The sequence below is a fragment of the Hakea prostrata genome, chromosome 5 (assembly GCF_041222555.1).
Source record: "Hakea prostrata isolate BN-2017 chromosome 5, UWA_Hpros_2, whole genome shotgun sequence".
Classification (NCBI taxonomy): domain Eukaryota; kingdom Viridiplantae; phylum Streptophyta; class Magnoliopsida; order Proteales; family Proteaceae; genus Hakea; species Hakea prostrata.
In genome coordinates, this window is record NC_142604.1 from 36,330,718 (window position 1) to 36,352,652 (window position 21,935).

The window sequence follows — 21,935 nt, forward strand, 5'->3', positions numbered from 1 at the left end:
CATTTTCATGATTATCGCCACTAAAGAGTGGATGTCCTACACATTTGAGATGAAGGACATAGGCGAAGCCAACTTTGTGTTAGGCATCAAGATAGTGAGGAATCGCTCAAAGAACTTTCTTGGTTTGTCTCAACAGACTTACTTAGAGAAAGTCCTTGAACGATTGATGCAAAATTCTAAGCCCATTGACACACCAATGGACAAAACGTGCAGACTGAGCCTAGATAAATGCCCTAAGAATGAAGAAGAAAAAAAATCAAATGTCAAGAGTTCCCTATGCTCTGCGATTGGTAGTCTGATGTACGAGATGATATGCACGCACCCAGATATCTGCTATGCTGTTGGGATGATCAGTCGTTACCAAAGTTACCCAGGACTTACCCATTGGCAGGCAGTGAAAATGATTTTCCGTTACCTTCGTGGGACGACAAATCTCATGCTCACATATAGTGGTTCAGATTAAGGTTGAGAAGTTACAGTGATGCTGACTGGGGCAGTGATCAAGACGAGCGAACGTCTACCTCAGGTTATGTTTTTTTTATCCTTGAGGTGGAGTTGTTACTTGGAGTAGCAAGAAGTAAACTTGCATTGTTTTGTCCTGATGGAGGCTGAGTATGCTCAGCTGCTGTTCAAGAGGCAGTTTGGCTTAGAAGACTTGTGAGAAGTCTTAGCCTATTCTCACATGCAGATGATGTGATGCAGTGAGTTAGTATATTTTATAAAGATGTCACCAGGCATGGAATTGACCCACTCACATGGGTAATTCACCTTGGCGCTTGTAGATAGCGAGCAAGATGAGCCTAAGGGTTTGTAAGGCTTTAGGGGGCTTTCAAACCAATGTCAGGCGCCTTAGTTGGAACTAAGATGAGACCTCAATGGTCGTACCTAGAATCATCACATTTCTGTGTTGCCTGGATTGTAGCCGAATGTGAATCTTTTATAATTGGTCAATGTGTGACTGATTGTAGAAGAATCAGGTTAGGCGTTTTAAATAGCGACTGAACCAAGATTCGTATGGCGTATTTTTCTTTTGTGACATGCCCATATCAGTGGGAGTTATGCCATAGCATGCATGTTTGTTGCATGTGCTGAAATCGACCGATGATGAGAGTGATTGAATGGATCCCTGCTTCGTCACTGTGTGAGCCATCGGGATCACATTTTGTTGATCCTACTTGTACCCTTTACTTTAGACTATGCCACGAAGAGGACACCCAATGATGCTACTTTAGCTTGTTCCTTAGGATCATGGATGATGCGGTCTCGCAGGGCAAGACTGGGAAAGTAGTTGGGGATAATCCAAATGACATGAGGGCTATGGGAAAACTTTTCATTCTATACCCATCAATGATGTGACTCATTGCCCGGGCGATTTGTCATTGGACAAAGTCATGAGTACATCATATGAGAATAGTTCACATTGCTCACTATGAGTGATCGAGAATGTGGAACTGGGTATAATTGAATTGTTTAAGGTATAATGAGATAATTTTCAAGTAATGTGCTATGTTGGTTAGATGGAGACTTCATATAGCACTCCTACCTCTTAGGTCACACGTTCCATTTCCGCATTGAAAGGATTAGAGTTGATGAGAGCATTTGAATAACTCTGCCACCTTGTGGCGAGTGGGAGATGTTAATATTAGTGGGTGGGTCCCACTACAATTTGCGCCATAGGTGGCGGCAAGATGTTTATGTAGTTTAAGATGACTACTCCTTTATTTAATTGAGTCTAAAGAGGACTCTAAAATTCCCTCCCTAAGATGAGTCTATGGAAAACCCTAATTAAGGAATTAGGGTTGAGGGAAAACATTATAAATAGAGGGGTGGAAAACCAAACAAAAACACATGATTTAGAATACTCTCCCATGCTCTACGAATTCTCCAAGCTAGCTTGAACCTCCATCATTATGGTTTGCCGATTTGGAAGCTTGGAAATAACCTATAGAGTTCATAAGCTCAAAGAAGGGAAAGGGAACGCAAAGAGGCACCTCCAGTGTCTAGATCATTGCAGAAAACCACTAAGGTAAAGGATCTAAAACTATTCATTTCATTGATTTAGTTTAACAGTGACAAAGATGCCAAAGTTGTTTCATGAGTGCTGCAACGTTCAACTCACAAATGCTTTTGTCTAAAACCACCTTTTTCCAAGGTTAGGCGGCGAGCATATGATAATGATTTGGCTTTCCAGTGAGTAAGACGATTCTCAATCTTTTGACACTGGGTCAGCAAAGTCAGAAGGTGAATTTAGGGATTACATTCAACAATTTAGGCAGATTCTAGGGATTTGATTAAATTTTGAAAATATCAGTTGTTTGTTTCCTGATTTGCTCTCTCCTTGTCGCTTTCACGGTTCGATGCAGTTTCCATGCGAAAATGCTGTGAAAAGGCTATATCATATATGTGGGGATGTCAATGGTGTTGTTTGGAGCGGTTTCGGGCTAAAAAAACCTAACCCAAACACAACCCATTTAAAAGATAACGATTCTAGGCGGTTTCGGTTTGATGCGATTTGGGTTCGGGGTGACTAGTGGTTTTGGACTAACAGTTTGGATTCGGTTTGGGCTAACGATTTGGACTAAATTAAAATTCAATATTGAAATTTATTTTTATTTTTCCTCAACTCCAAGTCCTAGATTTTCACACACAAAACTACAAAAGATAAAGGAAGAAGACTACAAGTAGATCCTGTGATGGCATTGGCTTGATCCAAACCCCCCCCCCCCCCTTGCCACCCCAAAAAACAAAGAATATAGATTCTTCTGTCATGTGTAGACCAGCCTCATAGTCTTCACCCAATGAAATTGGATTTGTATGAAGGCTCAACTTGAAATTACTTGTGGTAAGGAATATATCTGCTAGCAGCAATGCATGGTCCTATATCATGGGTCATGGCATACAATTATCAAAATATGATTATGAATATCACAGGAATAAAAACACCATTACGAAAAAAATCTATTTTGAATGGAATAAACAAAGGGTATTAACAAATACTGGAAAGTAACTTAGAGTCTGTTAGATACTACTCATCATTTAAGGTTCAAAATCAGGCTTTTCAAGTTTTATTTATCGTCAACAAAACCCTGTGCAGTGGAAAAATAACAGTCTTATTTGTTAACCTCATTCAATTCAAGATCATCACCACTCACCAGTATTTATTATTTTATTTAGACAAAATCGTACGGTACATGCTTGAGGTTGAAGATGATTATGTGGATTGGTTTAAACTTTGAAAACAAAAAGTTTATTCTTCATTTCTTTTAGTGAGTTCGGCATTTTTAAAATATAACATCTTTTTACCAAAGTAGTAAATAAAAGCAAAAATATATGATGGTCTGTGACTCTGTGATCGTCAACAAGAAGAATCAGCAAGATGTGATTGTGAGGTAACCTAGAATCCTTGAAGAGATGAAGAGGAGAGAGAGAGAGAGAGAGAGAGAGAGAGAGAGAGAGAGAGAGAGAGAGAGAGAGAGTGAAGAGTAGTCGAGCACAATCGTTGCTCTACTAGAGTCGTGGTTAATCGCCGATGAGATGAAGGGAGAGAGAAAGAAGAACCAAGAAGATGAAGACTAGAAAAGCAGTTGAGCATAGTCTATGCTGCTTGCTTGTTGTTGTTGGAGACCTGGAATCACTGTTGCTTGCTTGCTGCTGCTATGGAGTTGCCATCGCCGTCGCCGTCGCCAAGAAGATGAACAGAAGATAAGGTAAAAATGTGAAATACGGAAAGTGAACTGAAGGGTGAAAGTGAAACCTTGATTCTTTGAAATAGTGAAAGTGAAACAGTAAAACTTAAATGAAATTTGAAACACTGAACCATAAGGGTTGTTACTTATTAGGGTTCAAATTCAATGGTTCATTTAATATTTTAATTTAATTTATACTAACAGGTTAACAGGCTGTGGTTTGGGCCTATCACATCGGGCTAGTGGGCCGCACACAGGCTGGCCCGGCCCATCCCGAAATCGTTGGGTTGAGGACCCTTAGCCCATTAAGGTTCAGGTCAGGCTGGTTCGGGCTATAACGGACCGGTTTGGTCCAGTCTTAATAGTTCGGATTGAAAATTGACACCCCTACATATATGATACAAAAAGAACGTATATCGTCCAAAACTGTTGATACAAAAAGAACGTATATCGTCCAGCCAAAACCGTTACCTAGTGGATACTGTACGTTGCGTTTTTATAAAACACCGTACAATACCGTTTTAAACGGTATAGCTTTATTGGGACAGTTTCGGTTTCGGCACCGAATTGATACCTCTCTTAAGTTAACCATATAATCGGAAACCATTTGGTTCCTGGCTAAGCTAGGCGTGGACGCACCTAGTTCCACAGCGGAGTTTTTAGCAAATTGAATTTCTCTTTCTCTCAATGCTAATTTCCTTGAGTTCCAATCCTTTTAATACGAAGAGCCCAACTCCAGGTTTTTTTTGAAAATTTCCACTTCAAGTTTGTTTCAGAATAAGCTTATTAGAATTTAGACCTTATCTATAATCTTTACTTTCTGAATTTGCATGCTTATTCTGTAAATTCCTTAACATTGTTTGTCTCTGATGGTTGAGTTTTGCAGGAAGAAAATGCAAATACGTGGGACAGTCAGTGGTAATGTCTCTGTAACTACTCTTATCAATTTTGAAAATTCTGAGTTAGTTAAACCTTAACCATTGCCATGGAAATCCGGAAATACACGACGATTATCTCTTCTTATTCTGAAAAGAAAAAAAAGAAAGAAGAAGAAGAAGCCCAGATTGCCATATTCAACTTATTGAGCCTGAAAACTTAGTTGAATCTCCTCCATCACCAAATCTTCATAGGTTCTCTCTGCTACCTTGGTTTTGTTGGTCTCAGCTTCTGAAGTTTTATTATTAGGTTTGATGGTGGGGAGAGTTTTTTGTGTGTAAGTGTGTTGGGGGTAAGTTTGAATCACAACTTAAAGATTTTAAGTAAAATATGATTTCCTCTCTGATCTGTTAAAATTGGCAGAGAGCACTTCCTGTACGTATATTAACAGTTGGGAGAAGAAGATCCCCTGGTGTTCAGCTTTTGGTTGAAGAGTACAAGGAGAAACTCAAGTACTATTGCAGTGTTGAGGATATACAAATTCGTTCCAATCCAAAAAATTCTGGGTAATCCATTGCATTGACCTTCTAAAATGCAATAGTTCTGTTATTGCTTTTTTTTTTTCCCTCACTAATCTCTGATGAAGATGATGGCATAGAATATGCTTTTACTTATTGAGATGGGTGGTGCACTCTATGTTCAGGTGGTTTTGTTTTGTATTGTTGCTCATAGCTTATGTCTATTTGATGTATTATGTTATGTATGGCATCAGGTTAAATTTAAGTCTTGGCTAAGTTGCAAATCCATATGTGATTTAGAACCGTCTGCGGAAATTAAGTTATATTGAAAGGAGATATTAAAGGTAGATTTGGTGTGCAATGGTGTGAAACATTAGAGAGAAACAAGGTACATTGATCAAGAAGCATCGTGGTTCCAATTTACAAAAATAAAGGAGATATTCAAAGTTGTAATAACTACAGGGGCATTAAATTGATGAGTCATATGATGAAATTATGGGAGAGAATAATTGAAACCCGTTTGAGACACCTAACTACAGTTACGGAGATCCAATTTGGGTTTATGCTGGGAAGATCTACAACGGAGGCTATTTACCTAATTAGGAGACTTATGGAAAGGTATAGAGATTGTAGGAAAGACCTTTATATGGTATTTATTGACCTAGAAAAAGCTTATGATAGAGTCCCTAGAGCGTTAATTTGACAAGTACTAGAGAAAAGAACTGTTGCAAGTAAATATGTAGATATAATTAAGGATATGTATGATGGTTTGGTGACTAGTGTTAGAACAGTGGGGGGACAAAGTAATGAATTCCCGATAAGTTGGGCTATATCAAGGGTCAACTTTAAGCCCATATCTATTTGCACTGGTAATGGATGAATTAACCAAAAACATTCAAGATGAGGTCCCCTGGTGTATGCTTTTTGCGAATGATATGGTGTTGATTGATGAGACCCAAGTGGGGATTAATACCAAATTAGAATCATGGAGAGTAGCTTTGGAATCAAAAGGCTTTAAACTTAGTAGATCGAAGACAGAATATCTAGTTTGTAACTTTAGTCATGATCGGACAGATGATGAGGTGGTGATACTTGATGATAAAGAGATTACTCAGAGTGATTGTTTTAGATACCTAGGTTCAATCATAAGTAAAAGAGATGATTTGGAGGATGAGGTTTCCCAAAGAATTAAAATAGGGTGGATGAACTGGAGAGGTGCGTCCGGGGTCTTATGTGATCGTCATATTCCATTAAAGCTTAAAGGAAAAATTTATAGAACTGTTGTTCGACCAGCTATGATGTACAGTGCAGAGTGTTGGGCTGTTAAAAAGAATCATATAGATAAACTCAGTGTAGCAGAAATGAGGATGTTAAGATGGATGAGTGGCAAAACTAGGATGGATAAGATAAGAAATGATCATATTAGAGTTGGTCTAGGAGTTGCTCCCATAAGTGATAAGCTTCGAGAAAGTCGTTTGAGGTGGCACGACCACGTTCAACCGAGACCTATAAATGCCCCTGTACAAAGAAGTGATATAATCCATATTGAAGGAACTAGAAGAGCTAGGGGTAGACCTAAGATAACCTTAGGAGAATTGGTGAGAAAGGATATGTATAGCTTAGGCCTTGTATCTAGCATGGCCTCGAACAGAACTGATTGGAGAGCAAGAATCCATGTAGCCGACACCATTTAGTTGGGACAAGGTTTATTGTTGTAAGGTACATTGATCAAGAGGAACTTAATGCAATATCCAAATTAAATTATGTTTTATAACCTGCATGGTTATCAAAGCGTTCGCCTAGGCGCACCTAAGCAGTTTTTAAACTGCTTAAACTGTTGCCGCTTAACTAACGGGCTGATTTCTTGCCGCTTTTTTGCTTAGGTACTACCGCTTTGCCGCCTTTTGCGCCATATTGCCGCTTAGATGCTAAAGTAACCGTTTTTTTTTACATTTTGTAATTTGTGCATATTATTTTTTCTTTTTTTTTTAATCATAATTTATTCTATAATGCTGTATGTAAATTTAAATATGTGAGCCATTTCAGAATCAAGGCCCAATTTGCAAATGAACTCCGAGGCCCGAAGTGCCTGTCGGCAACAAAATGTGAAGCATGAGCCATATTCAACATTGATAATCAATGAATCATTAAATAAACAATGACTTGGAAATCGGAATAATGAGATCTATTAATTTATCATGTCGGCACTATTTGGTTAAAAAAAGGAAAAAATGGATTCATTAATTCTGATTACTGATCGATGCACAAGAGTACAAGACACTTATTTGGCGTCACATTATCATAGAAGTAAGTAAGAATGTAAAATTACTACTTTCATTTTCATTTTTCATGTTGATTACTGATATAGTATATACTACATAATTATTGTTATAAATCTTATGATGCTTGATTAGATGAAGTTATGTTTTTAATCATTTTTTGGATAATTTTTCATAATTGTGATTCTTGTATTCTTTTTTATTTTTATTTTTATGAATGTGATTGTTGAATGTTTGTTTAGTACTTTAGTTTATTATAAAAAGTATTTGTATCAAAAAGTAGTTTAAAAGTAGTTATATTAAAAATATTGACAAAACCGCTTTGGTCGCTTTATTGCCGCCTAAGCGCTGCTTAGTCGCCTAACCGCCAAGACGGAACTCTAATCGCTTTGGTCGCTTTGCCGCTTTAATAACCTTGATAACCTGTAAGTTACGTAAAGAACTGCCTTGGCAGATATAGAGGGTAATGTAGTAATGCTATTTGGCCAGTGGGAGAAACTTGATGCCAAAGATGCTATTTTTAGCAGAGAAGTGGGGGATCTAGAATTTGTGGATGCTGGACAGCTCAAGTCCCTAAAGCTTGTTAAAGGTTTCCTCCTCTAAATAGCATGATGGCATTGTATTGTGATGGATGATGGTTACCTTTTCAATGACATGGCCTCCTTTGGTGGATTGATCAGAAATGGAGAAGGGAGTCCAGTCTTGGTGTATTTGGGTACAAGTGATGATCTTTCCCATTCTGAGTATGGAACTACTGGATATTCAAAATGGATTCAGCATTTTCATTGATAACAATTTCTTTTGTACATCTATCAAATTATCCTTAGTTGGCAGTGGACATGCTTCATGGTAGGAACTACTTTCGAGTGCTCAAACATATAAGAGCAGGGTTCTAAACCGTTGTGATGCTTAACAGAGTAAGGAGTTTGATGGAGATTGCATTGCAGGAAAAGCCTTTAATCCCTTGGATCCAACACTACACCTTAGAGCGTTTGGTGAAGAGTTTATTATCATGATATAGTCAGCTATGGAAAAGAAGTTCATTGTCATTATAATTCTTGTTCCCATCTAGGAACTTCTGCTTGCTGCAGGGTCTTTCTTTCGCCTTATTCTAGGAATGTCCAGAAAGCGTTTTTGAGATAACCTTTTTCTGTACTTCTTTATACATGATACTTACCTTAAAAAAAAGGGGGGAAAAACTGGTGTTGATATTTAAAGTTGTCTCCACTAACATAAGCTAGATGAAAAACAAAGGTTACAATTTCGGACTCCTAACATCTTGCTTTCTCTTGGACATAAATAACATTAGTCTGATGTAGATTACAAGCTCACATGCATCCTTAGGAACAAGCTAGATAACCAGCTCACCAGGGTGTGGGATGCAACTGGCGTGAGAGCATCCTGGTCTGATGATGTAGCAAGTTTCCATTGATTCGATGGATCATCACATTAGGCAGCCCCACTCCAAAATGAAGCATGAATAAAGAAGAAAAGTCAAAGCACTATTCATGTCACTGTTTACGTGAACAGTGACACAGCCAACATATGACTTATTGGGGAATGGTTATAGAATATCTTGTGGGTCCATCAAGTGGAGGGAGATTCTAACGTGATGCTGCCATAGATTAGTTTTTATTTCCAGTTTTATAAAGTATACTTATTTTAATCAGGTACCTACTATTTTAGTAATTCCTGTTTAGATCAGTGGCACTAGATTTACGGGAAGTTCATATTGTAGTTGCTTAGCTTTATTTAGTAATTTGTATATTTTCAAGTTTCTAGTGTTGATAATGGGTCATTTTTATTGCAATAGAAAAATTAGACTTTGGAGAATTTGAATTTGTGGCTTAGTAGCCTCAATTATGGAGTAAAATCCATGTTCAATATCTGAGACAAGGGTGAGAGACCAAAGGGCTGAGATAGCCTGTCTCCTACTCTCTTCTTCTTGATTTCGTTTTGTCAGGTTCTTATTTCTTCTGTAGACAGAAAAAGAGTTGGGAAAGGTAAGTGGCTTGAATAGATTATAAAGCAACTGAAAATTGGATTTTGGAGAAGGGCCTCATTGCATTAAATAAAGCAGTGAATATCCATAGCAAGCCTTGGAAAAGGTAATTGGTTCTAGTGAAATTCTGTTGAAATTTTTTCCCTGGTGAACCTCACTTGGTTCCTTTATCATGAATATATGTATTGGTTAAGATATAGCAATCAAATGACTCTTATCTTCAATAATATGAGCAAACATTAAAAAGAAAAACAAATGGTCCATTGAAGAATATTAAATAATTATGTGCTATATTGTTGTCAGCTTGATCCATATGCATACAGGAGCAAAACTCATAGTTGAAGGGTTGAGTTGATATTCGTTTTTTGGGGCCAAATGCACGTAGGACATATTATATCAGCCCTTTAAACATAGTGGGAACCTTAGACTAAAGTCGTCCTGAAATGGTAGTTTGAATTTGGTCCCTTTATTTATTTATTTGAATTTTTCTTGGTAGGCAATTTGGACCTGAGGCATGCGCAATGGTCCTCATCTTTTGTGGAATGAGAAAACAAAGACCTTCTTGTGACGCACATTGGCTTCAACGCTGATTGCTATCATAAAAGAATCAAAATCAAATCCTTATAACTACTAGAATAGTTTTGAAAATATGGTTGGATCCACAGGAATTAGGAGGCTAAAAGATAGTCATTTTTGAAAATCAATTTGCCAAAATAAAAATAAATTAACAACCAATGATCAAAAATAAGAATTGATGAAGCTTTTAGTTTTTGAATCCCTATTGACATATGACTATATAACACTGCAATTTATTTTGGTTATTACAGCAACAGGCCTATTGCAACAACACTATGATAATATTACAGCTATTATTGCAACCGCACAATGATAATCTTAGTCTTTCTCTTTTAAAAAAGGTTTACTTAAGTCAGTTTTTATTCAATAAGTAGGGATGACGAAGGTCAGCTAAAAAAGTCAATCGTTGGGAAATCTTTACAGTCAACCTAGTAACTGAGTTTTCCATGAACAGGCTAAGACAGTCCTGATGATGTGGGAGCCAGACCCACACTAAGTTGAAGTCCTAGGGAAGGTCCTCGAGTTTCTGCCTAGCTCCTAGTACCTGCTGTGATGCAAGAGCCAAACCTTCCCACACCAAATGGAAGTCCAAGAAGCGCCTTGCCTTGCTGCCCAGCAATACAAGCACCACTTTCTTAGGTTCGTTTTTGTTTCCCTCATGGTTCTAGCTTGGTTTGATTGGGCAGTGGCAGTTTTATAGTTCTTCCCAATCAGAGTGGTATATTGGTTTTTATTTAAATTAATGTGTCATTGAAGGCCCACAGTTTGGGTCCAGGTCCATCTACAGGTCTGATAAAGACCAGATTAGCTAGCAAGTTAGTTTTTATTTTTCTTGTTGAAGTCAGGCCAGTTTTGATTTTCAGTTACAGAAATCCTATTCACATTAGGATTTCAGGCTATAAATAAGTCCATCCACTTCACAGGAAACCACAGTTTAGATTATCAATAACTTTATCCTCAGTTTGAATCACCCTTTTGAGTATTGGTGCTGCAATGTGTGTTTCTTCAATTTGGAAGGTCCAAGATTGAAGAACCATTAAGCTCCAAGGTGAGGTCAAGGCTGGATTCTTGCCGTGGCTGAAAGGACAGCCTTCTATAACTCCATCCCTACTTGAGTCAAGGTTCTACAGCCCACCCCAACCCCCCCCCCCCCAAAAAAAAAAAAAAAAAAAAAAAACACCCCAGAAGCCTACCCCATCCCCTTCTCATTCTCCATTTTCTGTTTCAACCCCGTAAACCTAGGTTCAATCCCTTCTTTCATCCCAACTCAATAACTATCATGACTTCACAACCATCCATCACAGTCTATCCAAACTTCAGCAACCATATCATCATCGTGACCCCATAGTCCCCAAACCCTCTTCCTATTCTTGATTTTGACACCCCTTTTCCCTCCAAACCAAAACTCGTCAGAACTTCAGATTTCATCATGCAGACTTGATGAAATTTGGTTTCTCCTAGGCAACTAGTTCTAGTCTCAATCCGAGTTTCATTCCATTCCATTTTCATTAGGTCCCCCTAAACTATCTCATCAAACCTCTCTCAACTTTAACCCCTCCCCTCTGGCACATGTGTGTGTGGCCCCCTTCCCTTTTACCCTATCTTTTGAGACTTCTTGAAACATACCGCAGACCCTCCAAACCCAACCAAGACTACCTCGTATGAAACCAACACTACCTATCTGTTCTAACCATGGCTTAAAAGCTATTGGTTCAAACTACATAATGGTCACCAGTGCCCGAATTAACCTGAACTCATTATTTGGAGACTGGAATAGACCCTGCCTACAGATCTTGGAAGTTTGGTCCTCATTCAATTGAGGCTACAATATGCTGCCTAGCAGCATACCAATAAATGGTTTCATCTCATAGTTTTCTTGTTTGCTGTATAATTTCAGTTGGGCAGAGGCTGTCTAATCCATTTCTAATTAGGTTAAGTTAGTTTTTGTTCAATAATTCACTGTCCTTGTAAAGGTCAAGTTATATGACCTACTTAACTGCTTCTTGTTTCCTAGTTAGAATATGTTTTCAAGTGAAAAAACAATTGGAACATTAATATATAGCCTCCCCAAGATAGGTAGTAGTGAAAACGAAAGAATAATTAACTGAAAATATTTGTGAATATTTTTTCTTGCAAGTAGTTGTCAGGAAGCATGGTTTGGATAGTGTTAGGAAACAAGAATTAAATAATCAAAACAGCAGCTGAACTTGAACAAAGAAAAGAGAGAAGAAGAAGAAGAGAAGAGAGATGAACTAGTAGAAGAGGCTTGTGATTCTTGCTTAAGAGTCTAGAATCACTAGAGCCCTTTTATTTATAGCTTCTAATGAATCTAATACAACTTGAGAGACAAGTAATTGTCCTCTAGAAAAAGGAAACAAAAAGTTACAACTTTAGTAACTTCCTAGCTCCTAAAATAGAAAATTCTGAAAATAGAAACTACCACCAAAATAGAAACTATGCTTTCTAAAAACTCCCAAAACTTATGTAGCAAGACTCCTACATTAGAAATAGAAACTATGCAGTTTTTACTGTTCATGTGAACAGCATTTACTGTTCACGTGAACAGTAACATGAACAGTAAAATATTCCAGACTTGCATATACTTCAACACTCCCCCTCAAGCTGGAGTGTACACAAAGAAAACTTCAACTTGCACAATAAGAATAAACTTGAAAGGTAGCACCAATCTTGAATCGTGTAGCAATGGCAGATGTCAATAAACACTGAGAAAACTTCACCCAGGAGATGATCAAGACTAACTTAAAAAAAACTTTAATTCTTCATGTCAATAGAACCATCCAATAATAAGAACAATCGACAATGTTGAAGACGAACAAAGTCCATAAGTATAACAGGATCAAAGATACTATCCATATAATGCCGGTAGTAGGAGAAATATCTACACTAAATCTTCAAAATTGCAACTCCAATGTCCATGAGTATAGCAGGATCAAAGACACCATCCACATAATGCTAGTAGTAGGGAGAAATATCCATACTAAATCTTCAAAATTACAACTCCAATGTCCATATAAATGCTTCACAAGAAGGCAAGTACTAGGCAAAGTATAGGTAGGTAAAAGGCAATATTGATTACTGTGGACCAAGTAGGTAGGTAAAAGACAGTATAGGTTACTGTGGACCAAGTAGGTAAGGTAGTATGGGTTACTATGGACCAAATAGATAGGGTAAAAGATATTATGGGTTAATGCGGACTAAGTAGGTAAGGTAAAAGACAGTATGGGTTACTATAGACCAAGTAGGTAAGGTAAAAGACAGTATGAGTTACTGTGAACCAAATAGATAAGGTAAAAGACAGTATGGGTTACTGCGGACCAAATAGGTAAGGTAAAAGACAGTATGGGTTACTGCGGACCAAGTAGGTAAGGTAGTATGGGTTTCTACGGACCAAGTAGTTAGGTAAAGCACAATATAGGTAAAGACATGTAATGATATCATTGTAGAATGCCATAAGTTGAGGACAAAGATCTTCACAAATAATATCCATCAGCACATCTTGAGTAGATATAGAATAAGGTACCATTCTCCCCCTCATGTGTAGCATTACATGTGGACAATTAATGATAAACAGTGACAAGCATCTTAAAGTATGAACACAAAAGAAACCCTAGAAAGAAAAGTAGCAGCCACAGAGCAGTGTATTGTTCACCAATAAAGTTGATCAAACAGCAAAAAATCGTTTCACAGGACAAAGTCTTGTGCACCAAGGGGGAAAAAAAATTATGGACCACCGCTAACCCTTAGGCAGGAGCAAATTAGATCAGGAAAAAAAATATATTGAACCAGCTTGGAATCTCAAAATTGCAGTAGTCGTTGTAGCAATCCACCCGGAAGAAGTGCAATAACAGTTGCTGCAGAGCAAATAATATCAGATCTCGAACCATAGCAGCAAACTTCTGCTAGATTTGAAACTCTAATAGATCTCGATATGAAGGAAAAATAGTCCTCTAGGTCTTTGTAGAAGTATTAGATAAAAAGAAGGCTAAACTTGATTCTGAAATAAACAACGGAAGAAGTAGTAAAGCAAGAAGGTAGCAGCAGAATTTTTCAGAAGAGAGAAATTCAATGAAACAGGGGTACTATTATATGACTTGCAACTAAATTTATAGCACAAACAATGGAAGACAATACTTAGGTCTTACAATCCGAATTATGGGCATATCTTTGCAAGAATCAAGAGGAATCCCAAGACATCAGTATAGTGCAGATTGAACTTCAAATTTGCACACAAAAAAAGGGTAGTAGTAGCCTCAGTTGAATCAAATAGGTAGACATATCCCCAAAAAGCTTAGGGACTTTTTGTAGTATTAATGCATAGATACTTGGTGCTTCAAAAGTTAAAGAAGAAGGACAGCCATGCACAATTACTGTAGCGAAGGTTGGGGCTGCCCTAGATAAGAAAAAGGAAAAAAAAAGAAGAAGAAAAAAACTGGGCAGCCAAGAGAGAGAAAACGGTCCCTAAGTTGATTAAACTTGCTTTGATGCCATGTTAGGAAACAAACATTAAATAATCAAAATAGCAGCTGAACTTGAACAAAGAAAAGAGAGAAGAAGAAGAAGAGAAGAGAGATGAAGAACTAGTAGAAGAGGCTTGTGATTCTTGCTTAAGAGTCTAGAATCACAGAGCCCTTTTATTTATAGCTTCTAATGAATCTAATACAACTTGAGAGACAAGTAATTGTCCTTTAGAAAAAGGAAACAAAAAATTACAACTTTAGTAACTTTCTAGCTCCTAAAATAGAAAATTCTGAAAATAGAAACTACCACCAAAATAGAAACTATGCTTTCTAAAAACTCCCAAAACTTATGTAGCAAGACTCCTACATTAGAAATAGAAACTATGCAGTTTTTACTATTCACGTGAACAGTAACATGAACAGTAAAATAGTCCAAACTTGCATATACTTCAACAGATAGCACATAGGAAGTGTCCAGAGGAGTGCCATTATGGAATCTATGGACTTCCTACCTAGTTATGCCTTTTAGTCACAAAAGCATGGTATTGCAGTTTTGTTGACAGATAGAATCCATGTCCCCTACTGACTATCAATTTCGGTCCAGATAGAGTTGGCCCAGAGTTTAAAGGGAAAAATTCAAAATTCTAGGATTGCTGATATCGTGTATTTTCCATGGTGGATGGGCTATTCTAGGAATACTTTTACCATAATGTATACTCAATCCAGAAATTCTAAAAATAAGTATACCTGAATAGGACTAAGAAGCAATGCAAGAACTCCAGTAGATTAGTGGCAATTGTTGCTTCTATTTTCATTCTTTGATACCTTTTTTATCTCATCATTCTGCGGATTTATGAGAGTCGGAAACCATTAAAGCTTATTTCTGTACCTTGAAAGTCTAAAACCGAAATATTCACAGGGTTTAGTGGTCATGCTATTGTTGACTCTGAAATTTGAACTCAACCAAGAAAAGCCTAGCTGTGATAAAGTCATCTGTTATAGTCTCTTAAATCCTAGTTGAAATTTGAAATTGACCAACTGGAGTGATAGTTATGACACTAGGTCATAGTAAATTATATAATTTTGTAATTTATTTTCTTTTCTACTGTCTCTTTGTGTGGATCCTATACACTTTTGTCCCACCATCAACCATTTACTGTCACAAATGATACTTTAAGCTAGGAGTAATGCCTTTGCCCTACATTTCACATTTAAAGAAATAAAAGTAGCAAATGTATCACCATCATATACAGTATGCTTCCATTGGTATGTCTGATCTACCTACTTTTTGTTACCTGATTGAATAATCTGGTAGCTGTAACTGTTTTATCCATCAAGATGCTATTTGTATGTGGGCATTGCTTTTTTACCTTTGAAGGAATTAACCGGTGCATTTATTTGTTTAGAAGTGGAAATATACTTTGAGGGTTTCACTGGGATTCTCTTTCTGTTGTGCTATTTTAATATATTTTTTCATATTTTCTGTCTTGATCTGCTTATACCATATGCAGTGATGTGAAGGTTCAGGTGGAACGGGAAGACATGGCTGTCATGCAGCACATAAGGTCTGAAGATTGGGTACAATCTTAGATCCACTTTGTAGATATTCTTAATGATGCTTCTTTAATGTTGATTGCGTGAATTATCTATGTGCTGGGGCCATCCCAATTTCTCCAAGAAAAAAGAAAAAAATATGGAGGAAGGCCAAACCTTCTGTCCTCTGATATAGAATAGTCCAGGGCACTCCATCTCTTACATGAATCTTGTGTAAATGATATGGAATCCACCATTGGATGGGTTCTAGATATTTCCCGAGCAAAAGAAAATCAGTCTTCTCTTGGGAGAACTGGTCTCATGTGGGTTTTCTCTAGAAACACAGAGTACTTGAATTAAATGTTTCAGACAGTGATGGTACCATATCTCCCCCCATAATTTGTGCTCTAACTGAATCAATTTCCTTCTTGAGTCCTGAAAATCCATAATTACAAGTTGTTCCCACTGGTTTTGCATCTCAATGCCAATCAACTAAATAGGTAAAATAGCATTCAACTCTTCATACATTTTCTTAAAGTAAGCAAAATATTGGGTTAAAGGCCTCCTTTCTTATCAAGCCTATAAAACTTGCGCAGAATCTCATAGATGCAGGATAGATTGTTCTGTCCAGAACACAAAATATTTAGGTAATCCCACAACTCCTGCACTGTCAATGTGTCTAAGTCAACAATGTTCCTTTCCATGGAGTTCAACATCTGTCCTAGGATTTAGGCATCTATGGTTTTCTGTATCTCTTTCTCTGTGGACACAGTGAGATGGTCTTGCTACCCACAGCCTGTCAACACAACCTTGACTGTTTTCTTCCACTGGTGGAAATTGACAGTCCCCTCAAGTTTTTGTCTAGAAATACGGTATGAAATAGATGTTGCCATAATCTCGGTTATAGTGGTCTTATGTCAGTTTTATCCTCAGACATGATGTAATTCAGATTAGTGTACACAAATATACTCTAAACTTTCTGGTGGTTCAACGCCCACTGGTACTATCAACCCTATGATTGCTGCTTTATTTTCTTCATAAATGAAGCTCGCAGAATCTGAAGTTGTCTCTCGCTACAGCCTACAAATCAAGCTTGAAATGGAAAGTTTAATGGATAAAGTCTCGCTCACTTAGACAGGGCCTTCTGTCCACAAAACAACAACCCAAGCCAAACAAGAAATATCAGGCAGCAAGATGTAATCAAGATAAGAAACAACACTATTCCTTTACCAATCCATCAAAACATGTAGCTACCATGAAATCAGGACTGGAAAAGCTAAAACAGCAGCAAAACCAGTCTTCCAAACAAAATTTCTTAACAGCTTTAGGTGTGAAACAATGTAGCAGCAATAAACTAGGTTTCTGAGCTGTCTGTTTAACCAACAGAATACTAAAAACAAACCAGCATAGGCAGAATGATATTCTTCAATGTTGCAGAAATTTCTTCTGGAAAAGAAGTGCACATAAATTTAGGGCAAATCAACCATGTTTGATTCTATCTAAAACTGTCTTAAAATAGGATTTCAGAACAGTCTCCTATTTGATCACCTGGGTCTAATCCAAATAAGGTTCCATATACCAATCTCCAGTACTCACAAATTAGGTAAAAAACTCAGTAAACATACCCAGACAGAACAAAGAACTCTACCAGCCTTCATTCAAACACCATTGACTTGATTCTTTTAAATTTGATGTAGAACCAGTCTCTCATCACATCTCCTAAAATCAGTACCCAAAAAATCAGCATAAAAGTGCTGTGACAAGTCAGAAATCACTGTAGAAGACTCTCACACTGATATATATCATCACCAATCTGCCGCAGGAAAAATAGGGGACTAAATCTTGGACTTCTGGCGTGAGAATTTGCAGAAGTCGATCAATAAGGCTCTGATACAATGTGAACTGCAGAAAATTAGAGAAGAAAGAGAGATTGAGAAATAGAAGAGAAGCAGAAACAGATAACCAGATGAGAGGGAGATTGACAGGGAGAAACAGAGCCTCACTATTGTTGTGAGGATCTCCAAAATGACTCATACTTTATTTATAGAATAAATCTATTATGTAACTCCAAATTAGAAAGCTGAGTCCAATATGGACTCAATATTTGCCCAAGAAGCCAGGTCGAGATTTAGCACCTGAGCCTTATTTCTTTCCCAAAATGCTCCTCAAATGTGGGGCTATGAACCTGTTGAAACCCTAGTTGAACGTAATTCTCACCGTAAGAGTCAAGATGGTAACCAATGGGCAAAGTAAGTTACCAATGGTTAGTGAGGAGACCCATTAATTTAATTTATAGTCAACTTGATATAGCCATTGCTATTAGCTTGGTTAGCATGTAACATGCATATTGTTCATTCAGCTCATCTTGATGTTGGTTGTAGAATCTTGAAGTATTTGAAGGCAGCTCTTGGCAGGGGAATTTTGATTCTTGCCATACCCCCTTAATGTTGAGGCTTACTACATATGCCAATTGAACTGGGTATCCAAATAATCAAAGATTCACTTCAGGCTATTGTACCTTTTTGGATCACAACCTAGTGACTTGGTGAAGCAAGAAGCAGACTACTTTGGTTAGGTCTAGTGCTGAACCTGAGTTTAGAGTTGTGGCTTATGGTACTTGTGAGCTACTTTGGTTAAAGGGCTACAAAAAATCTCAGTGTGAGTGGGAAGCTTCCTATGCAATTGTAGTCTGACAACAATTTGCAATTAAAATATCACAGTCCTATTCTTCGTGATAGGACCAACCATGTGGAGATTGACCGTCATTTCATCAAGGAGAAGACTGAACATGGCCTTATTTGCATTTATTTTGTTGCTTCAAGCAGGCTGTGGCAGACCTTTTAATGTAAATCCCAGGCAGTCCCCTAGTAGGAGCCTCAAGAAGCAATAGAGCAGCAACCCCCTTCCAACAACCCCAGTAATGGTGCACACCATCCAGGGGTATTTGTGTCATTTTACTAAAGTTCAACCAATTTTCTTTAAGAGTTTTAGTTGAGTGGGATTTCCATTATTAAAGGAGTCCTAGTAGTTGTTAGCAGTCTTTTGTTTATTTGAATTCAAATTGGAATTAGTTAAGTGAAGTAGGAGTTTGAGTAAGAATAGAAGTTCTAGGTTCTTCTAGAATAGAACTTTCTGGTATTTATTTGGCCATAGATTCAAGGCCATGAATTGTAGCGGATCAGTTTGAATCAATAAAATTGCTGAGAATTGAGAGCCAAGGAGGATTGAGTGGTTGGAGTAGGGTTTCGAAGGAGGAAACCCTGCGGCAGCCTTGAGTTGCAGTTTTCTTCATCAATTCTTCATTCACAGCTGCAGCAGCAGTACTTTCTCTCATTCCGTTTGAAGTTACAGCAAGTAAGTATTGATTCCCAGCCCCAAACCCAAGCCTTAGGCCCTTCCTAGCCCTCCTCTTTTTCTCTCTTACTTACGGCAACTTTCTGGAAGGTTCTGAACCCAGTAAAACCCTAAAACCTTGCCGTCCCTTCCTTCTAAAGTGTAAACAACAATAGATACAGCCCCTAGACCACCCCTGGACCCTCCAGCTGTAGCAGCAGCCCTCCCCCACCCTTAGAGAGCCTAGAGCTCATCCCCTACCTAGCACCCTACCCTGGAAAAATTGAATTGCGGAAAAAATATAAAATTCAGAGTTGAATAGAAGTTTTTCCTAGTAGAAAACCACTGGACAGCATGTATTCTTCACTTACCTATTAGTTCCAGCTTAACCTAATACCCCAAACCCTACCCTTACCCGCACCGCAATCTTCAAAAACCTTGGAAAATTCTGCTATTCATCTACAGCAGCAAGATTAGTCATTCCCCTCCTTGGTTTACATCACCTTTTTCCTAAGGCTTAAAATACTATAACTTTTTGTCCTATGTCAGAAAGTTGGCCGTGATTGATATCTATTACCAACTTGAGGGGAAATACCGTAATATGGCTATAAGGGTAGATTTGTTCATAGGGTATTATTTTGTACCATCCCACATAAGAAATTTCTGTTTTCCTTGTACTCATCTCTCATTATAAATAAAGTTGGGCTTTTTCATGTTGAAATAAGTTCCATTCCAAAATATTCGTCAAAAAGAAAAAGGGAAATTGCAATTAGGCTCCTTTGACAAAATTACAAGAAAACCCAAATAGCTCAAAACCTTGACAATTTATATGGGGTAGATTGTACACAGTACATATATGTTATGATTTTATTATATGATTGTTAATTCTAAAGTATGAAAAATCAACCATAGAACTCATTTCTGCATATGCATTTTGGTCAACAATTTTTTTCTTCAGAGTCTTGTAATTCTTGGCCTGAGTATGATGTTAGTTCACTGATAGCTTGACCTTTGCCTATGCTTCGTTATTTGCTTTCAGGTTGTGATGTTGGATGAGCATGGTTTGAACATTGGATCTATACAGATGGCAGAATTGGTGGGAGATGCAGGGAAAACAGTATGCACTTGAATTTTAATTTCCACAGGTTTCCAGAAGTACTTTTGATAAGGATGGGCATGTTGTTGTCCTACGTGGCAATCCTGAAAACTTTTTTATGCAGATTCGTTTGTGTACTGTTTAATAGTTACGTTCTTCCTATAAGTGATGACTTTGTGACCATAATTGGTTCCCTCATGGGCCTCATCCACAAGTCAAGTCAACTAATTGTTTTCCCCAACTTATTTGGGTCAGCTACATGAATAGCCTTTTGTCATTCAACCATGTTCACATCGATATTTACTCTTAACCCAGGGCAATGATCTTTCATCATCACTCCTGTCAAGTAGCTTTGGTCAATCCATTGCTTATTAGCTCTTATAATTTGTAGCTTCTCTCTCCTTCTAACTGGTGTATTCAATGGTCTTCATTGCTAATTTCCTAACCAAGTCAATTAATTCACGCTCAATCGTTGGGAAACTCTTGGACCACCTCTAATGTGTTGACTTCTTGTTCTTTTTATTTCTGGTTTTGCCACTTATAAACCTGGAGATTGTCATCTCAACTACACTACTTCTATTAATCCAGCACTCATAACCATGCAACATCACTGATCTAATGCCAGTCCACTTCTATACAAAGTTTTCCTTTTTTTTACTTAAAATGTTTCAATCATATAAAACTCCAAAGCACTTCAACATTTTTTTCCTGATTTCTCCTTTAGTTTACAATGAGGGTTAAATATAGAAGAATTAACTTGAAACTTAGTTTATCATCAAAAACTAGGTAGAAGAAAATGGCCAACTTCCATCTGTTGACTTGATCAATCTTGTGTGCTTGTTTGTTCTTGATGATTAAACTGCATGCCACATCATTTTAGTACATATGGCGCCGATCATAGACATTAAGGTCTGTTGTGTGTTGCTTTACCTTACTTGACTAGGGAAATTGCATTTGGTTGTTTGGAGGGGCGAAGGGGGAGGTATGTAATGCCCCAATCTCCATGTAAGGAGAAAGTCGTCATTGATCAAGGATCAACGTTACTTAGGTAGTGAACCAAAATACACTAAGAGGGTTTCCACAGACAATGTGAATAATAAAATCCACCAAAACTACAAATGATCGCAGCGTAAAATATTCAAATATAAATCAAAATGCTTCCATGAATTGTCTCATAATTTTAATGAAATCCAAGTAAAGGTCTAGAATCCAAGATTGTTAATAGGAAATTTCAATATTTATCTATCCTAAGAGATGTAGTAGACATGATCTTGATCTTCATCCTCCGAATATCCATCATCCTTCTTATCAAGTCCATCATTTGTAGAAGTAAGGGGTAAATTTTGGGAAGAAACTTAGCAAGTACAACCTAACACATATCAACAGTTTCCTTTCTTTTTATATTTGATATTTAATTAAATAGAATCTTATACAAATAAAATTAACTAACATGTATAAATGTGAAAATAAAGTCATGACATGCCCAATGATATGAATGAGACTCAATGATGCGAAGAAGACATAAATAAACCACACCCTCACTGGTCTAGGGTCGATA

The 21,935-nt window shown here is 37.4% G+C and overlaps 1 protein-coding gene across 2 annotated transcripts in view; it reads left to right on the forward strand.

Moving 5' to 3' along the window:
• The first annotated feature begins 4,320 nt into the window (after positions 1-4,320).
• LOC149015885 (methyltransferase) overlaps positions 4,321-21,935 on the forward strand; it is a 43,746-nt gene continuing 26,131 nt past the window's right edge. For both annotated transcript variants that reach the window (XM_089156317.1, XM_089156316.1), the window contains exons 1-5: positions 4,321-4,425; positions 4,573-4,604; positions 4,986-5,128; positions 15,927-15,993; positions 20,321-20,398. In XM_089156317.1, the coding sequence (XP_089012443.1) occupies positions 4,374-4,425; positions 4,573-4,604; positions 4,986-5,128; positions 15,927-15,993; positions 20,321-20,398 (372 nt within the window). In that variant the 5' untranslated portion in view covers positions 4,321-4,373. The remainder of the gene's footprint in view (positions 4,426-4,572; positions 4,605-4,985; positions 5,129-15,926; positions 15,994-20,320; positions 20,399-21,935) is intronic.